The sequence below is a fragment of the Culicoides brevitarsis genome, chromosome 1, assembly GCF_036172545.1.
Source record: "Culicoides brevitarsis isolate CSIRO-B50_1 chromosome 1, AGI_CSIRO_Cbre_v1, whole genome shotgun sequence".
Classification (NCBI taxonomy): Eukaryota; Metazoa; Arthropoda; class Insecta; order Diptera; family Ceratopogonidae; genus Culicoides; species Culicoides brevitarsis.
This window is the reverse complement of record NC_087085.1, coordinates 39,307,712-39,323,537: the sequence shown is the minus strand read 5'-3', so window position 1 is coordinate 39,323,537 and position 15,826 is coordinate 39,307,712. Positions and strand designations below refer to the sequence as shown.

Below are 15,826 nucleotides of genomic sequence, written 5' to 3'. Positions count from 1 at the left end.
CCTAATAATAATTTCGTAATTTTGACCCAATGCACATTTAAATTTTTTATTCTAATCCAAATGATTTTTTTTTTTAAATTTCAAATTTAATTTTTTTTTTATTTTTTTAAAAATTTACCAATTAATAAATAAAAAATTTAAAATTAATTAAATAAAATTTAAATAAAAAATTATTAAATTAAATTAAATTAAAATTAAAATTTAAAAAAATTAAATTAATTTATTAAAATTTAAAAAAATTAAATAAAATTAATAAAACTAAATAAAATTAAAAAAATTAAATTAAAATTAAATTTAATTTAAGTTTAATTTAATTTAATTTAAATTAAATTTAAATAAAAATATTTGCTTAAAAATAAATTTACTCAAAAAATTAGAAGTCAAAATGCGATTCATTCTACCAACGACAACTTTCTAAAATTATTTCAAATTCCCCGGTGAAAGCAAAACTAAAATTTAAGACATCCGTAGATGACATGCTTATTTTTTAGACACACGCTGAGTCGAGTTGCCTTTTAAAAAAAAAAGTTATTATTCTAATCAAAAATACTTTGCATGTTTTATGCAAATGAGTCAATTTTATGCACATCGTAAAAAAAATATTAAAATAAAAATATTTTCGCGTACAGAAGCAGGCACCTGTACAACTACCTCAACTGCGTACTATTACGGCGTTTTAATACACCCGTCCCGTTAAATATTAATAAAAATGTTTATTATTTCAACAAGCGAGCGCGAAAAAAAATTACCATCATAAGTGCTATAAATATATATTTTTTTTTGTGATGCATTAAATATGTAAGAATGTCCCGCTTTATTTATTTATTGCACTTCCACAGCAAAATATTTTGTATTTATATTTGTTGCAATTTCCCGTCCAAATCTTTCAAACAAACCAATAAATAACGAATCAACAAATTTATTGAGGTCTCATTGCAAAATTTATTTATTTATTTGTTCATTTTTTTTTTTTTGTAAATTATTGCATTGAATGTTTCCTTTTTTGATGGCGAGAAAGCTGGATTTGTAATTTACATCGCATCCCAAAACTGGGAGTCTGTCTATGATGATGTCATTATTGCATAAAATATATATTTATTTTAAGTAGAATAAAAAAAAAAGAAAATGGATGAGCAAAATGTTTGCGTCATTAAATATTTTTTAACGACTCGAGATATTAAAACGGAAAAAGTTTTTAAGCTTCAGTCTCAGACTTTTTCGCGCAAATAAAATAAGGAATTACTTAAATTCTATTTTATTATCATTTTGTGTACTTCAAATAGATATTTAAGTATGCGACAGACAGTCGTAGAGAGTTTTTCAAGAAATTGTTTACAAAACTTTGTTTTTGTCCTTATTATCTTGGCACAAGATAAATGCATGCAATTTGGCAAGCTTATAGCGCTTCTTGGATAGTACACAAGAAAACATACGGAAATATACAAATGAGCGTATTATAATGTATTTATGTGCAATGAGTGGTTTAATGTTTTGTTTTTATATTTTTTAATGCTTTTTTAGGAATGGGATTACTGATTTCGAAGAAATATCTAAGGCTCGTGATTTTAAAATTGAATTTTTAAAGAAATTCAATAATTTTGATCCCCAAAAATCATAAAAATTAATAATATTTGCTTGGTTTGGATTAATTAGATATGATTTTAAGTCAAAAGATGCCTAAAAACTTACTCTCAATGTTTATTGAAGAAGCTTTCGATTCCTTCCTTTGCTTTGTACTCCTGAAAATAATCAAAAAATAGCCTCAAAGCGTTAGTTTTATTAAAATTTCAATAAGATTTTTATCAAAAACTCACCATGAGTGCCGATAAATCATTTTTTTTAATCACTTGTAAAGATCGATTTTGCTCTTTACAAGTTACCAAAACCAAGCCTCATGTCTTACAAAGTCTCCTTGCGCAATGCCATATATTAAACTCAGAAAACAAGTCGGAAACCGAATATATATTCCTATAAATAAACATTTTAAATTTATTCTGAAAAACAAGTACGCACACTGGGGTTTTAATAAGACTACGTCTACCGACCCGCTGTGAAAGTACATGTTTTAATTTTCGTAAAAAGAGTAAGTAAGCTCGAACCGAGCACGGAATGACGTGCAGGAAACATTTACTTGGTAACTTTGTCCAACATTCATTCATAGCTCCGCTCAGCAGTCTGAAATAAACAAAACTAACCTCAACAAAACTTTTTTTTCTACGGTATTACGAGATAGAGTTTTTTTCCTGTTTTCTACTGCAGTCTTGCTTATTATTAATAAACTTTATTTTATTATTATAATTTAGTACTTTTGAGACATGTGTTGCTGTTTTTGTGTTTTCCTGTATCCTGTCCAGAAACTACGATATTTTTGCGGTATGCGGTATGATAATAAAACGAATTCCATCTACCATACAGACATTCGACGGTCGAGTAAAATGCTTTAAATTATTGCAATCATCATCATTATTATTAGTTACGAACATTCTGGAAATTATGTAATGAAATGCAAAATATAAATTGTTGGATATTTGTTGCATAATAATTGCGAAATTTTGCGTCGAAAAAACGACAAAAACTATCACACAAGTATCGTGCAATTATTATGACTCGTAAGAGGATATAAATGTTAATAAATGCTTAGAGGAAAAACATTCATTTTGTTGCATATCCGAAAAATGTTTAAAATTTAAATTAACTTTGCAATGTTCAACATTTATAAATAATAATAACTAGTTAATGCATATATTTTATGAAATGATCATTTAGGATGTATGGCAAATTTGAAATATTATAAATTACCTTGGTTATGGATAGATATTTGTGGATGCGACTCCATAACAAATGTATACAAATATAATTTTAATTTTATCGTTTTAAATGCCACTCACGAGATAATTAAAACTATAAACGAAGGATTAAATGGGAAAAATTTCCATAAAGTTACATAAACACTTGACGTTGTAAAGTTTTAATAGGCTGATGCAATTGGCAAAAATGTTTCATGTTTCAATGCTTGATATTTTACGTTCTATAAGTTTTAACTCTAATTTTAAACAATACTTAAGTCACATTCAAAAAAAATGATAAAAATAAAAAGATATTTTAATAACTTGAAAGTTCGAATAAAAAAAAGTGAAATTTTGAATGTTTTTAAAATTTTTATCATTAAATTCTTAACTAAATGAAATAAAATAACACTTGCCATGGATAAATAAAATTGCTTAAATAGTTTTTTAAAGTATTATGATCAGATCCCAATATGACAGGTATGTGCTCTTCAGTTATAAAGTATATATCACATCCATTAGGTATCACAGACAAATAGTATAAGAGGCGATAGAAGCTCATTTCTGCTCTCCATAATCTTACTTATTGTTCGATTCCTTCAGCTTAAAGGTTTTTGGTTCTACATTTCATAGCAACTGGTCCATCTCGTTATTTTAACCTAAGTAATTTTTTATCGAAACCAAATATATGGTAAACAAACCGTTCTTCTACTTTCATATGATTCGTGGCTTAAAAATTCGTTTTCATATGAAAAGTTGGGCTGCAGTTTTGCCTTAATTTCAAACGTGCTGGAATACTTCCTCAATTAAAGCTTGACCATTTATAACTGAAGATCTTGTTCTATTAATTATTATATTATATCTTTTTTGACTGAAATAAAACTCTTCGTAATAATGATTAAGTTCTTCTCTCGTTTTGACAGTCTGAAAAAAATACAAAAATAGAATAAGAAATAAAAAATTTAATTAAACCAACCTGAAACAAAATTGAAAGTTGCTCCATCCGTAGTTGTTGAAAGATTTTTAAGCGCCATCGTCACAACAACAATCCTCAAAACCTAAAAAAAGAGAGACAATAAAAACAGACAAGTATAAAAAGAGCAATTTTCACACATGGTGATGCATGTCGCTGATGTTTTTGTTGATAAGTGATAAAAAATATAATATACTAGTTATGTTTTTGTACCTAAAATTTGAGTTGCGGAGTCTCTAATGCGTTAGTTCTGCTACTTGTTTTCAACATTTATTTTTTGTTTGTCTCTATGTAACAATAAATGTTACAATATCGTGATGTACTTGAATGTTGTATATCCAAGCTGAGTCGATTATTTTGTTTAATTAGCTTTGTTAATTTTTTTTTCGTTCATAGCAAGGAACGAGACTAATACAATAATGACAATGTTCTGTTCAGAATCACTCAACGGCAATTAAAGTGCGATTAGAGCATTTGTTGTGAGACAAAATGATAATCGTTCTCTTGCCGATGTTTTCTGATGTAGAAGTCAAGTCAATGCCGTGAACGACTAATTTCAGGGTAATTTTTAATGTTTAACGCATTTTTTATGCTGGCATTGTTGTTGCTGTTTCTTGCCTCTTTTTTATTGAATAAATGAAATATGCATGAGTGAGTGACTTTTTTTTTGCGCGCTGTTTGATTATAGGGGACATAATTAATTCAATATATGAAAAAAAAAGAGTTAATATGAGTCGAGAACAAAACATGCGTGAAAATAGCAAAAGAGAAATTAAACTTAATAATAATCTAAATATATTAAAAAAGAACTGTGCCCCAATGTCGATCGTCGTCAGTCGAGTCCCCGCTGCTTCTCCGATGCTTTATATGGGAAGGCGTTCATTTAAATTACTATTATGTTCGCATGTGATGAGGGAGATAATCACTGACCTGTACACAATATTTAACAAAATTACTGCCTTAGCTCAAGGCCATCATTTAATTAGAATTCATCATAGTTGAAACAAAAGCTGCTTGCGGCGCAGGAATATTTTATTATTTTGATGTTTTATGCTAAACTACGGCCTTTTGCATACACAATTTTTAGTCAAGTTTCTGCGATCGTAAACTTTATTGATGTTGACTCTCATTCAGTCTGCGAGACAGGGAGGGGCTCAAGACAAAATTAAAACTAATAAATATTGTGTACTCTTCTTCATATGTTCCAACTCAATATATGTCGAAACAAAAACATAAAAAAATTTAATCATCCAAACCCATATCCATTATATTGGCGAACAGTTATTCAATTTATTTCCTTTGATTTATTCGATTTCCTCGGAACTAATGTATTCATTTATTTACCTCTGAAATTTTTAACCATGTCCTCAAATTTCCACATAAATAATTCACAAAAACTCTTACCTCACTCCTTTGACGGAAAAACCTATTTCCCGTTACCGTTAAGGACTGAATTTTATGAACATTTTTCCATGTGAGGTAATGTTCTTTGAACATGCAAGCTGGAATCATTAGCATTAGGCATCAACGGTCGAAAATAAAAACTACCTGTTTAGCAAGGAATACATTTTTGTGAAATAAATGAAGAGACGATAAATTCAATAAACTACCAATGTTTCGGGAAATTGTAAATTCAATGAATTCAATTCATGTTGGTTGAAAACCTGAAACGACAAATGTGAATATTTGGTGTTTAAATTCAATATATATTTTTTTCATTTTGCTTTTGAAACGAAAAATTATTTTATAGAGGAAATTTTAAAGCTGATGGAAAAAAAATTAAAAACTGAAAATTTTTTTAATAAATGATGATTTTTTAAAGCAAAAATTTTTAAATAAGTTAAAAACTAAAATCTAAATTTTTTAAATTATAAAAGTAGAAACTTCTTAGATTTTGTACCATATCTTAAGTGTAATAAGAAGAGTTAAAAGAGAAAAAGATTTGATTTTTTGTCATATAAAAATTAAAGTTAGCTCCATTTTTGTGTTATTTAATTTTCAAATTTTGAGTTTATTTTAATTTTTAATTTTCTTTTTAATTTCTAATTTTTTAAAAATAAGAAAATTAATTAAATAAAATTAAATTAAACTAAATTAAATTAAATTAAATTAATTAATTAATTTTAAAAAAATAATTTTTAAAATTTTTTAATTAAAAAATTAAACAAAATTAAATTAAAATAAATAAATTAATTTAAAAAAATAAATTTTCAAATTTTGACTTTATTCAAGTTTTGAATTAAAAAAAAATTAAGAAATTTATTAAACAAAATTAAATTAAATAAATTAATTAATTTAAAAAAAAATAAATTTTATTTTTTAAGCAGGAAGCATAAGTTAATAAATTTTTATTCTTTTGAAGGTAAAATTTTTCAAAATTTTTTTTTCGAAAATATTTTTTTTTTATTTTTTAATTTAAAGGTTTAAAATACCAAAACCTTGTTCAAAATTTGTACAATTATTTCTAATCCATCTCTAACAAATTTTATATCCCACATTAAAGCTTTAATTTCATCTTCAGTACTAAATCAACATGAAAATAAATTCAGTTCGAAGCAAACATGTAAAATGTTGCAACATTTTCCTAAATTTTACTAAAAAGCAAATATTTATTATTAGATGAATTGGAAATTGAACAAGTTTCTTTGGTTTTATCGCAATACCCAACGATGTAGAACACAAAGTCCGCAATGATAATCAACTTATTTGCTTAAAATCAATACATACCTTCAATACGTGCTTGCCATGTAACGACACGAAAGCTAATGAATGGAAAAGACTTTGTTGGTTTATCCTTCTAACATGACGTAATTTATTCTACCGGATATGTCTCCTTTTCTCTCTTCCAGCCTTGAACGGAATCAATTTGGCAATTATTTTACGCAATGCGATTAAATGTTTAATAAAATCCTTTTTCTTATCGTTTCAGATTTTTGTTTCCCACGAATTTTGCGCCTCAATTGTAACATTGGAAAGGCAAGAAGCGAGAATTTAATCCATACCACACGTAAAATCAGCATAAAAATATTGTCTTTGTATACCTGACGACACAAAAGTTGTCTTTATGGTGAAATTCGATCTTTGGACGAGACGTAAGTCATTGTGTCTTGATAAAAGTAGCAGTGGAAGCAGTAGTTGTGGTAAGTCGATAATCACTTCCATATAGATAGCTCGTAAATTTTTCATCATTGCAACAAAAAAAATATATCAATTTCCGTTAAAGTTGTTGTAAAATGCATGACATATTTTTTTGCATTGAAGCTCGTGTACATTCGTAAGAAGCTTATAAAGGCATGGAATGGCAGTAGATTGAAAAGCAATTATTACAACTGATTATCATAAAAATTATTTCATTATTTTTTTCTCTCTCTCACTCGGCATGTTACGTCGACGCATTAAAATTATTATTATTGCCATCATTAAATTCCAAATAAAAAATAATTGTAGAGAAAATTTTCGAAATTAATATTGAATATTTTAAAACATTTCGACTCCAACATGATTCATTCTATTTTGTTGCGACTGAGGCTCCCACGAGACTTTTTAGAAATAATTTTAATATTTCTAATTGAAAACCATCAAATAATTATTCAATAAATGTGGTTGAAGTAGTTGTAGCGAATACCGAGAAGAGAAGTTCCCATTATTATTAGTTACTGGCATTTATTTTTTTTTTTAGTTTCAATAATTTATTGTAAAGAAAGACCGAAGAAGGGCCTTATTTCGAATGACTTGTAACTTTTTTTAGCGAATGTCGGTTTTCAACATTTTTTTTAAATGCATATTTAAGGAGATTATTATTCATTTGCCAGAGTAGATGTTGTAGTTTTAGTCAAAAAAAAAAATTGAAAAGTTTTCAGGTTTTAAAGACGAAATCGTATTTTGATCAAATTTTATAAATATGAAGGGTTTTAAATTTTTTTTTAACATGAAAAAATTAATTAATTTTATAAATAATTTTTTAAAAATATTTTTTTTTTAATATTTTTTTAAATATTTTTTTAAAAATATTTTTTTTAAATATTTTATTTTAATTTTTTTTAAATATTTTTTTTAATATTCTTTAAATATTTTTTAAATATTTTTTTTTATTTTTTTTAAATAATTTTTTTAAATAATTTTTTTAAATTTTTTTTAAATAATTTTTTTAAATAATTTTTTTTAAATATTTTTTTTTAAATATTTTTTTAAATATTTTTTTAAAATAATTTTTTTAAATAATTTTTTTAATATATTTTTAAAATAATTTTTTTATATATTTTTTTTAATTTTTTTTAAATATTTTTTCAAATAATTTTTTTAAATAATTTTTTTTAATACATTTTTTTAAATATTTTTTTTTTTAATATTTTATTTAAATAATTTTTTTTTAAAATATTTTTTAAGATGCTCTGATGATAAAAAATGCTTCAAAATGGCTAAAAACCTGTCGACAGCTGATCCCTAAAGTTATAATTATGAATCCTCATAAATCGATCATTATCACATCAAAATTCGTATGGATTTATGAATCTTTCAAACTTGAAAGGATTTGTGTCGGCGTAGCTCGATTTATTTCCAACATTAAACTGATTTATACTCCATTGAAAAGCTCTCTACTCGAAGAAATCGTTTTTTAAACAGGTTTCAATTAAACAGACTTTTAATGTCTTTTTTATTTCATCATCGCATCGTTTGGAAATCAATAAAAAAAATATATAAGAATTGGATAAAAATCTGACAACAACGAAAAAAAAGGTCACCACACAAAAAAAATCCTCGTAAATTGATATTTTTTTCCTAAAACAGATTCCTTATCTATCTTTCTAAAAAAAAAATAAATAAATAAAAAAATGTATCCTAGCCTTGGACAAATCGTGCACGCATGCAGCGCGATGCTTAGTGCAGCACTAACACAGGTGTCTTTCCCATTAAAATGTCAAGTTTTTATTGCTTTTTTCAAGTATTTATTACAGAAACCTGTGGTTTCCATATACGATCGCCTCACTAAAGCTAGATGAATGTCTCTTTCTATCAATGTTACTGTTGTTTGTTGTTTATTATACTGCGAGTGTTTGTTGCATTTTTGTCGTTATCTCTCGTTTTGTGCATTGTTAATTCCTTTTTTTTGTCGTATTTTTGTCGTTTCGTAGACGATTGATATATTAATGTTAGGTTTTTTTGTTGTTCGTTTGTTTTGTCATTGACGTTGTTGTCGTTGTCTCTATCGCTGTTTATTGCCTTTTGAAAAAATTTTATCTATTTTGATGTAGTCAATGATGTTATTTATTTATTTATTGAACGATAGATTTTTATGATAGTTTAATTAAAATTTATCGTTTGAACGCAAAAAGAGGCTTTTTACGCAACTTTACGACGAATTGCGATGTGAATTTGTGATTTAATGCAGGTTTTATGGGAAATTAGGCTCGATTTGATACTAAATTTATATTTTTAATGTTTAAATTTTTTTTTCAAATGTTACTTTTGATTAAAAAAAATTATTAATTTAAAAATTTTAATAAAAAATAATTAATTTAAAAATAATTTTTAAATAAAAATAAATAAATAAAAATTATTTAAAAAATTTTTGGTTCAAAATTTACAAGGAATTAAAAAATTTTTAATTTTTTTTTTTTTTTGAGAGAAAATAAAAAAAATTATTAATTTATTATTTTATTTGAAGAATTAATTTTTCAAACATTTTTTTTTATTCTTCACACTCTGGTACAGGAAGAGTAGCTCCATTGGCATTTGCTCTAGTAATAAAGTCAATAACACGTTCTCGGACCTTTTCCTTCTTAATTTGACAAATATCAGGATGTCCATCTTCTGTTTTTGGTAACTTTTGGTTCTTGATAACTTTTTGGATTTGCTTGAACTCTTTTTTCATGTTTTCAGGCATATTTACATCTTCAGGTTTTTGGCATGTCTAAAATAAATTTAATTGAATTTCTCAAATTAAATTTTATGAAAAACAAAAAACTTACTGAAATAGCCACAAATGCCAAAATAATTGCACAAATGATGAAAATTGACTTCATTTTTTTTCAGTTAAGTTTCGTGACAAGTGAACAAAGTGAAATAATGAACTAATCTAAAATTTCAAGAGTTTTATATTTTTGATTGAAAGTTATTCAGAGGTCAGTTTTATCGTCATTGCAATAAATGATAGATATTAGTTTGTTGATGAATAAAAAGTTGTTTATCAGAATTTTTATTAATTGTGAAATTCCCAGTTTTCCGGTTACTCGATTTTTTTAAATAATACTGGAAAAAAAATATTTGCAAATAATTTAGTTTTGTACCAAAATAAATAAGAAAAAAAATTTCTCATTAATTTAAAATTTTTAAAAAATTTATTTTAGTAAATTTTTAAAATACGGCATAAACTTCAACGCCATCTATTAAATTTTAAATAAAAAAATGAAGAAAATTAATTAAAAAAAAATAATTTATTAATAATTTAAAAAATAAATTTTATTAAAGTTTTAAGTTCAATGTTCAATTTTAGCAAATTAAATTTTCAAAAAACTTCTTATTTTAATTTTTATAATTATTTGTTTATTTATAAGTATGAGATTTACTCATCGCAAGTCGGAACAGGAATTGATCCTCCATTAGCATTAACTTTGTTCAAGAAATCGAAAACACGTTTGCGTGGTTTGGGCTTTGTAATTTTACAAAGATCTGGAAAACCTTCTTCGTTATTTGGCAATTTTTGGTTTTTAATCACTTGAACAATTTGTTTAGCTTCATTCAACATCTTTTTCGGAATTTTCATTTCTTCATCTTGGCAGCTCTAAAAGAAAATTCATGAATATTTTTAAAAAAATTTAAAAATTAATAAAACTTACAACAAGAGCGAAAATTGCAAGAAATACTGCACAAACAACGAAAAATGATCTCATTTTTGTTCTTATTTTTCTTTGAGAATAAATAGTTCGATGTCACTATCAATTGCTGAACTAAATTGAACTAACGTTCAAACTTTCCTACTTTTATATTTATTGAGCAAAGTGACAATGAGAGGTCAATCGAACAGCGAAATTATAGTTATTAACAATTGTTTTTCGAGACTTTTGATGTGTAACTTTAAATTTTTGTAAATTTTTATGAGAAAAAAAAGTGATTCGTACGTTATCATTAACAAAAGAGGTTGTGATATATTTGGATTTGGAAACATGAAATTTCTAGCAACTGCGATCATGATGACAAAGTATTTTTAAAAGTTTACGATAAAATTAATAAAAGTTCATTTCTAAAAAAAAATTTTTTTTCATTAAATTTCCAATTTTTTAAAATGTTTATAAATTAAAAATATTTTTTATTAATTTTTTAAGCTAAAAATTTTATTAATGATAAAAAATCAATTAATTTAAATTAAAAAAAATTATTTTTAATTAATAAATAATTTTAATTAAATAAAATTGATATAATTTTTTTTATTTTCTGATTAAAATTTTAATATATTTTTTTTTTAAATTTTAATTTTTTTTTTATCATATTATAATACTAAAAATCAATAGAAAAAAATATTTAATCTAAAGGAAATTTTGAAAAATTAATTTTAGAAAATTATTATTTATTTTAATTTTAATTTATTTTAATATTAATTTATTAAATTTTTAATACATTAAAATAAAGTTTTCAGAAAAATTCTTATATTGAAGAAAATTTAATAAAATAAAAAATTTTAAAAAATTTAAAAAATTTTTAAATCATGAATTTTCATATAAAAAAAAATAATTTAAAAAATTAAATTTTTTAAATAATTCATGAAGACAAAAAAAGGATCAAAAGCACCCATTTTGGTATTTTTTTAAAATAATATTTAATCCAATATAGGTCAAAAACTATTTAAAACCTTCACTTCAAATGATGAAAAAAACTCTCAAATTAAAAAAAATCCCCATTTGATGCTCTAAAATTTTCCATTAAAATATTCCAATTGCCTCTTTTTGCCACAAACTTTGTTGCAATCCCTCTGGTTGTTTTTTCAATTAGTTAATAGCAACTTTTACGTTGCACCGCATCTCTCTTGATTATGATTTACATTGACGTTAATTGGATTTTGATTTGTCGTAACTGCATAAAATATTGATAAAAAACACTCGCATGCGATCCAAAGACCGAGATGTCATCCTTTATTGGGGGATAAATTGTGCAATTTGAATAATTATAATTACTCGCACGCAAATTATTATTATCATTGCGATAAATAATTTATTTATTTATTTATTGATGAAAATTGAATAATTTCATGCTGATACGAATTCTATTACAAATTTACATGAATAAATGAAGCGAAACGAGATTAGAAACTGCAAAATTTCTAAAAATAAAAAAAAGGTAATTTTTCTCCAATTTCATGCAGTTAGTTCTCTCTCTCGAGACAATTACGGTCGCAATCTCAAAATTAAATCGCATAATTTCAAAAAAGGCACAAAAGGTCTCTCTACGCATGCATTGCGCTTTTATGCTAGACTCGAAAATTTAAGTAATAACTTCTTATCTCTCGGTCGTTATCTTTTTCCGTAATATTTTCAACGAGAAACGAGAGAGAGTAGGTAAAACGAGACGACAATGACGACGTTGCCGATGACGATGATGATGAAATTTCAAACAATGGAAAAAGTTCCATCTACTTATATGACAATGCACTCCATTTTATAATTACGGATGGATTTCTGGGGCACAATTGTTGTTGTTGCATATTCATTCGCAAGCCATTCATTCACAAAAGTTGGTTGCCACAGTCTTCGACATTGAATGGCATGCAGCGCAAGGAGAGAGAAAGTTGGCAAATATAAATTGAATGTGTCCAGTTTTGTTTTGTCTTTTATCAAAGTTCAATCTTTTTGTTGTTGCTTAGATTGTTATTCGTCTTTGTTGGGTACGAACGGTGATTTTAAGCCAGAAATTGCATGCAAGAATGCGGAAAGTTGGAGTTTTGAAACGATTTGAGACACCTGCTAATTTTGAAAAAGGTTAATTTTTGAAAGTTAAATCAGTTTTTGATCATTTTTGGACATTACAATAATTTTAAAATAAAAAAAAATTCAAAATTAATTTTTATTTTTTTTTTCAAATTTTAAAAAATTTTAGAATCACACTTTTACCATTTTGATTAAAAATTTAAATCCTATTTTTAATTTTTTTTAAACTTAAAATATTTTTGAAATTTATTATTATTTTTTTAATTAAAAAATATTGTAAAAAAAATTTAAAAAAAAATTAAATGCATTTAAAAATTTAATTTAATTTATTTTAATTTTATCTAAGATTTATTTAAATTTTAAAAATTAGATAAAATTAAATTAAAAATTAAATAAACTGAAATTTAATTTTTTAATAGAATATTTTTTAAAAAATATTTTATTTAATTTTTTTAAAATTTTATTAAATTTTTAATTTAATTTTGTATAATTTTTAATTTTATTTTATTTAATCAAAATTTAAGTATTTTTAATATTTTTTTACGTTTTTATAAATCTCAAAATTTAAAGAAAAATAATTTAGAAATTTTTTAAATTTTTTTAAGTATTTTTTTTAATTTTTTTTCAAATTTTGAGTTTTATTTATTTTTTATTTTTTTTTTTTTTTTTTTTGATTGGTTAAAAAATCAAAAATTTTTTAAACAGTTCATGGTCTTTTTTTTTAATTAAAATTACAAATCTCGACTATGAAATATTGAAATTTTCTCGCTTCTCTATTCCTTCTCATCTTACAAAACACAAAATTCTCACAATTTAAAATAGTTGCACTTCTCTTTTACGCTCAAGTTGTCCCATAAATTTGATAAAAGATAAAAACGTGAATAAGTTATGATCTCCTGAGCTGAGTAGAGTTGTCATTCGAGGCATGACTTCCAACTTTCCTTCTTTTGCTTCTTCGCGTTATGACAATTTTCGAAATTTGAGACGACGAAAAACGACAACGACTCCCCGCAGCAGGACACAATCTTTACACGACGATTTATTTAATTAAATGTAAATTGTTTTGTTGATTTAAATTCTGAAAATGCGTGGCATTTCCTACGTGATCCAAATATGGCATTCTCCGTTTTCAAGAGGCATTCCTCACATTATCAGCTACCTACAATTAAAGCGAGGGGTCGCTCGTACTCGCTTGTACTCGCACTCGAGACATTAACTGCATTCCAGCTTAATGAAAAAAAAGTTTATTATTATTACGAATAAAATATCTCCGCGTGCTCTGAGTGCTCCGGTTGACAATTGTCCTTTTTTTGTTTGTTTTTTTCGTCATATGAAATTCAGACACGAAATTTAATCATCCATTTTTATGATTTTTTTTTTTTAAAGAAGGAAAAATATAGAGAGTTGTTGTTAGAATTAAAGCCAACAATAAGACTAAATTTTCAATGCTGAAAATCAATTAAAATTAAAAAAAAATAAATTTATGCCCAGTTCACATTTTTAATTAACATCTCAATGCATATTTCAAAATTTATGAATAAAAAAAAAAAAAATATTTTAAAAATATTCTATTGATTCAAAATTTGTGTTATATTTTTAATTTTTTTTAAACTTAAAATATCGTTGAAATTTATTATATGTTTTTAATTAAAAAATATTGTAAAAAATAAAAAAAAAATAAAAATTTTTTAAAATTTAATTTATTATAATTTATCTTAATTTATTTTAATTTTATCTCAATTTTTAAATTAAAATAAATTAAGATAAAAATTCATTAAGAAGAAATTAAATTAAATTTTTAAATGAAATATTTTTTTTATATATATATTATTTAATTTTTAATATCTAAAAAAAAATTCTTTTTTATAAAAGAAGACTCTAAAAAGTTAAAAATAAGCGAAAATTTTTCAAAATTTAAAGGAAAATTCGTTTATTCGGAAAATTTCAATAAAAAGCATTAAAAAAATAAATTTTCTCACAAAACTTCTGCAAAATATTGTCATCTAAATTCAAACATTTCCTCCTGCAATGTAACTAAGTACAAAAGGTCACGAGACATGTCTTGTACTCCCACAAACCGATGCATCATTGATACCCATAATCAATTTTGATTCAAGATTACCTCAAGAACTGTACCTCGAGATAAACATTTCTCTAAAGATTTTTTGTGACAAAAAAAGAAATAAATAGGAGAACATCGCTCGCAAACACGCCCACGTGAAAATCAAGACATTTTACACAAAAACGAAACATCTCCCGTCTTGGAGACAAGTCACACACACGACATGCCACAACTCGCAAAACAAGGAAACTCGCAGTCGAAACATGTAATAACTCAGGCAGCCTCACATGAAATTTTTAAGCAGGAGTTACATTTGAATATTTGATCAGATCTGTGGCTGCTGAAAAAGTCGCAAGTAACAGCAGCAAGTACTTCGATTGAATCACGAGATGTGTGTCTTACAAGACTCAAACCATCTAATAACACAACCTACCTTTCGTCTTTTTTTTTCTTTGGTTCGTTTCGCATAACATGACGATTGCAGCTGAAGATATTGCGGTTGTTGTCAACTCTAACAACGAAGAACAACAACAAACGACGACGACGACGACGAGACAGCAGCAAGTAGTAGTTGTAGTGTACAAAAATTTTTATATTTATGGAGAGGAGGCGGGATTTTTTTTTCTTGTCGGTAATGGTGACATAAATCTGTGTTCAGCTACACAAATACATGCAAAAAAAAATGCACGACGAAAAAATGCCATAAAATCTCTGATTTTACTAACATATGCAGAGAGAGAGAAAAATTTGCATTTGTATGGTAATCGGATACATTAAGCGAAAATATGTTATGTGCCGATGAGCGACAATGCACGAGGAGGAAGGAGAGTGCGAGTCAAGTTCAAGGGCGTTAATGTCAGACATCAATGCGACAACCACCGCCTTCGAGTTTAGATTCTTTTTCTGTCTTGGAAGTCCATTGTTTTTCCCCCTTTTTTAAAGGAACAACAAAAAAATACATGCAAAATTCATAAGAAAAGTGCATAATGCACAAACTTTAATTAATTCCATCACCATTGGTGTAATGTTTGATCGCAGGAAACACACCTTAAATTTATTCTCATATTGTCTTCGTGCAACTGCAACT

At 25.3% G+C, this 15,826-nt stretch overlaps 1 protein-coding gene across 4 annotated transcripts in view; it reads left to right on the top strand.

Moving 5' to 3' along the window:
• The window catches only part of LOC134827135 (protein winged eye), a 364,969-nt gene that overhangs the window by 288,662 nt on the left and 60,481 nt on the right, over nt 1-15,826 (top strand). For all 4 annotated transcript variants that reach the window (XM_063839686.1, XM_063839685.1, XM_063839684.1 and 1 more), the window contains exon 5: nt 6,689-6,899. In XM_063839686.1, coding sequence (XP_063695756.1) covers nt 6,824-6,899 — 76 coding nt within the window. In that variant the 5' untranslated portion in view covers nt 6,689-6,823. The remainder of the gene's footprint in view (nt 1-6,688; nt 6,900-15,826) is intronic.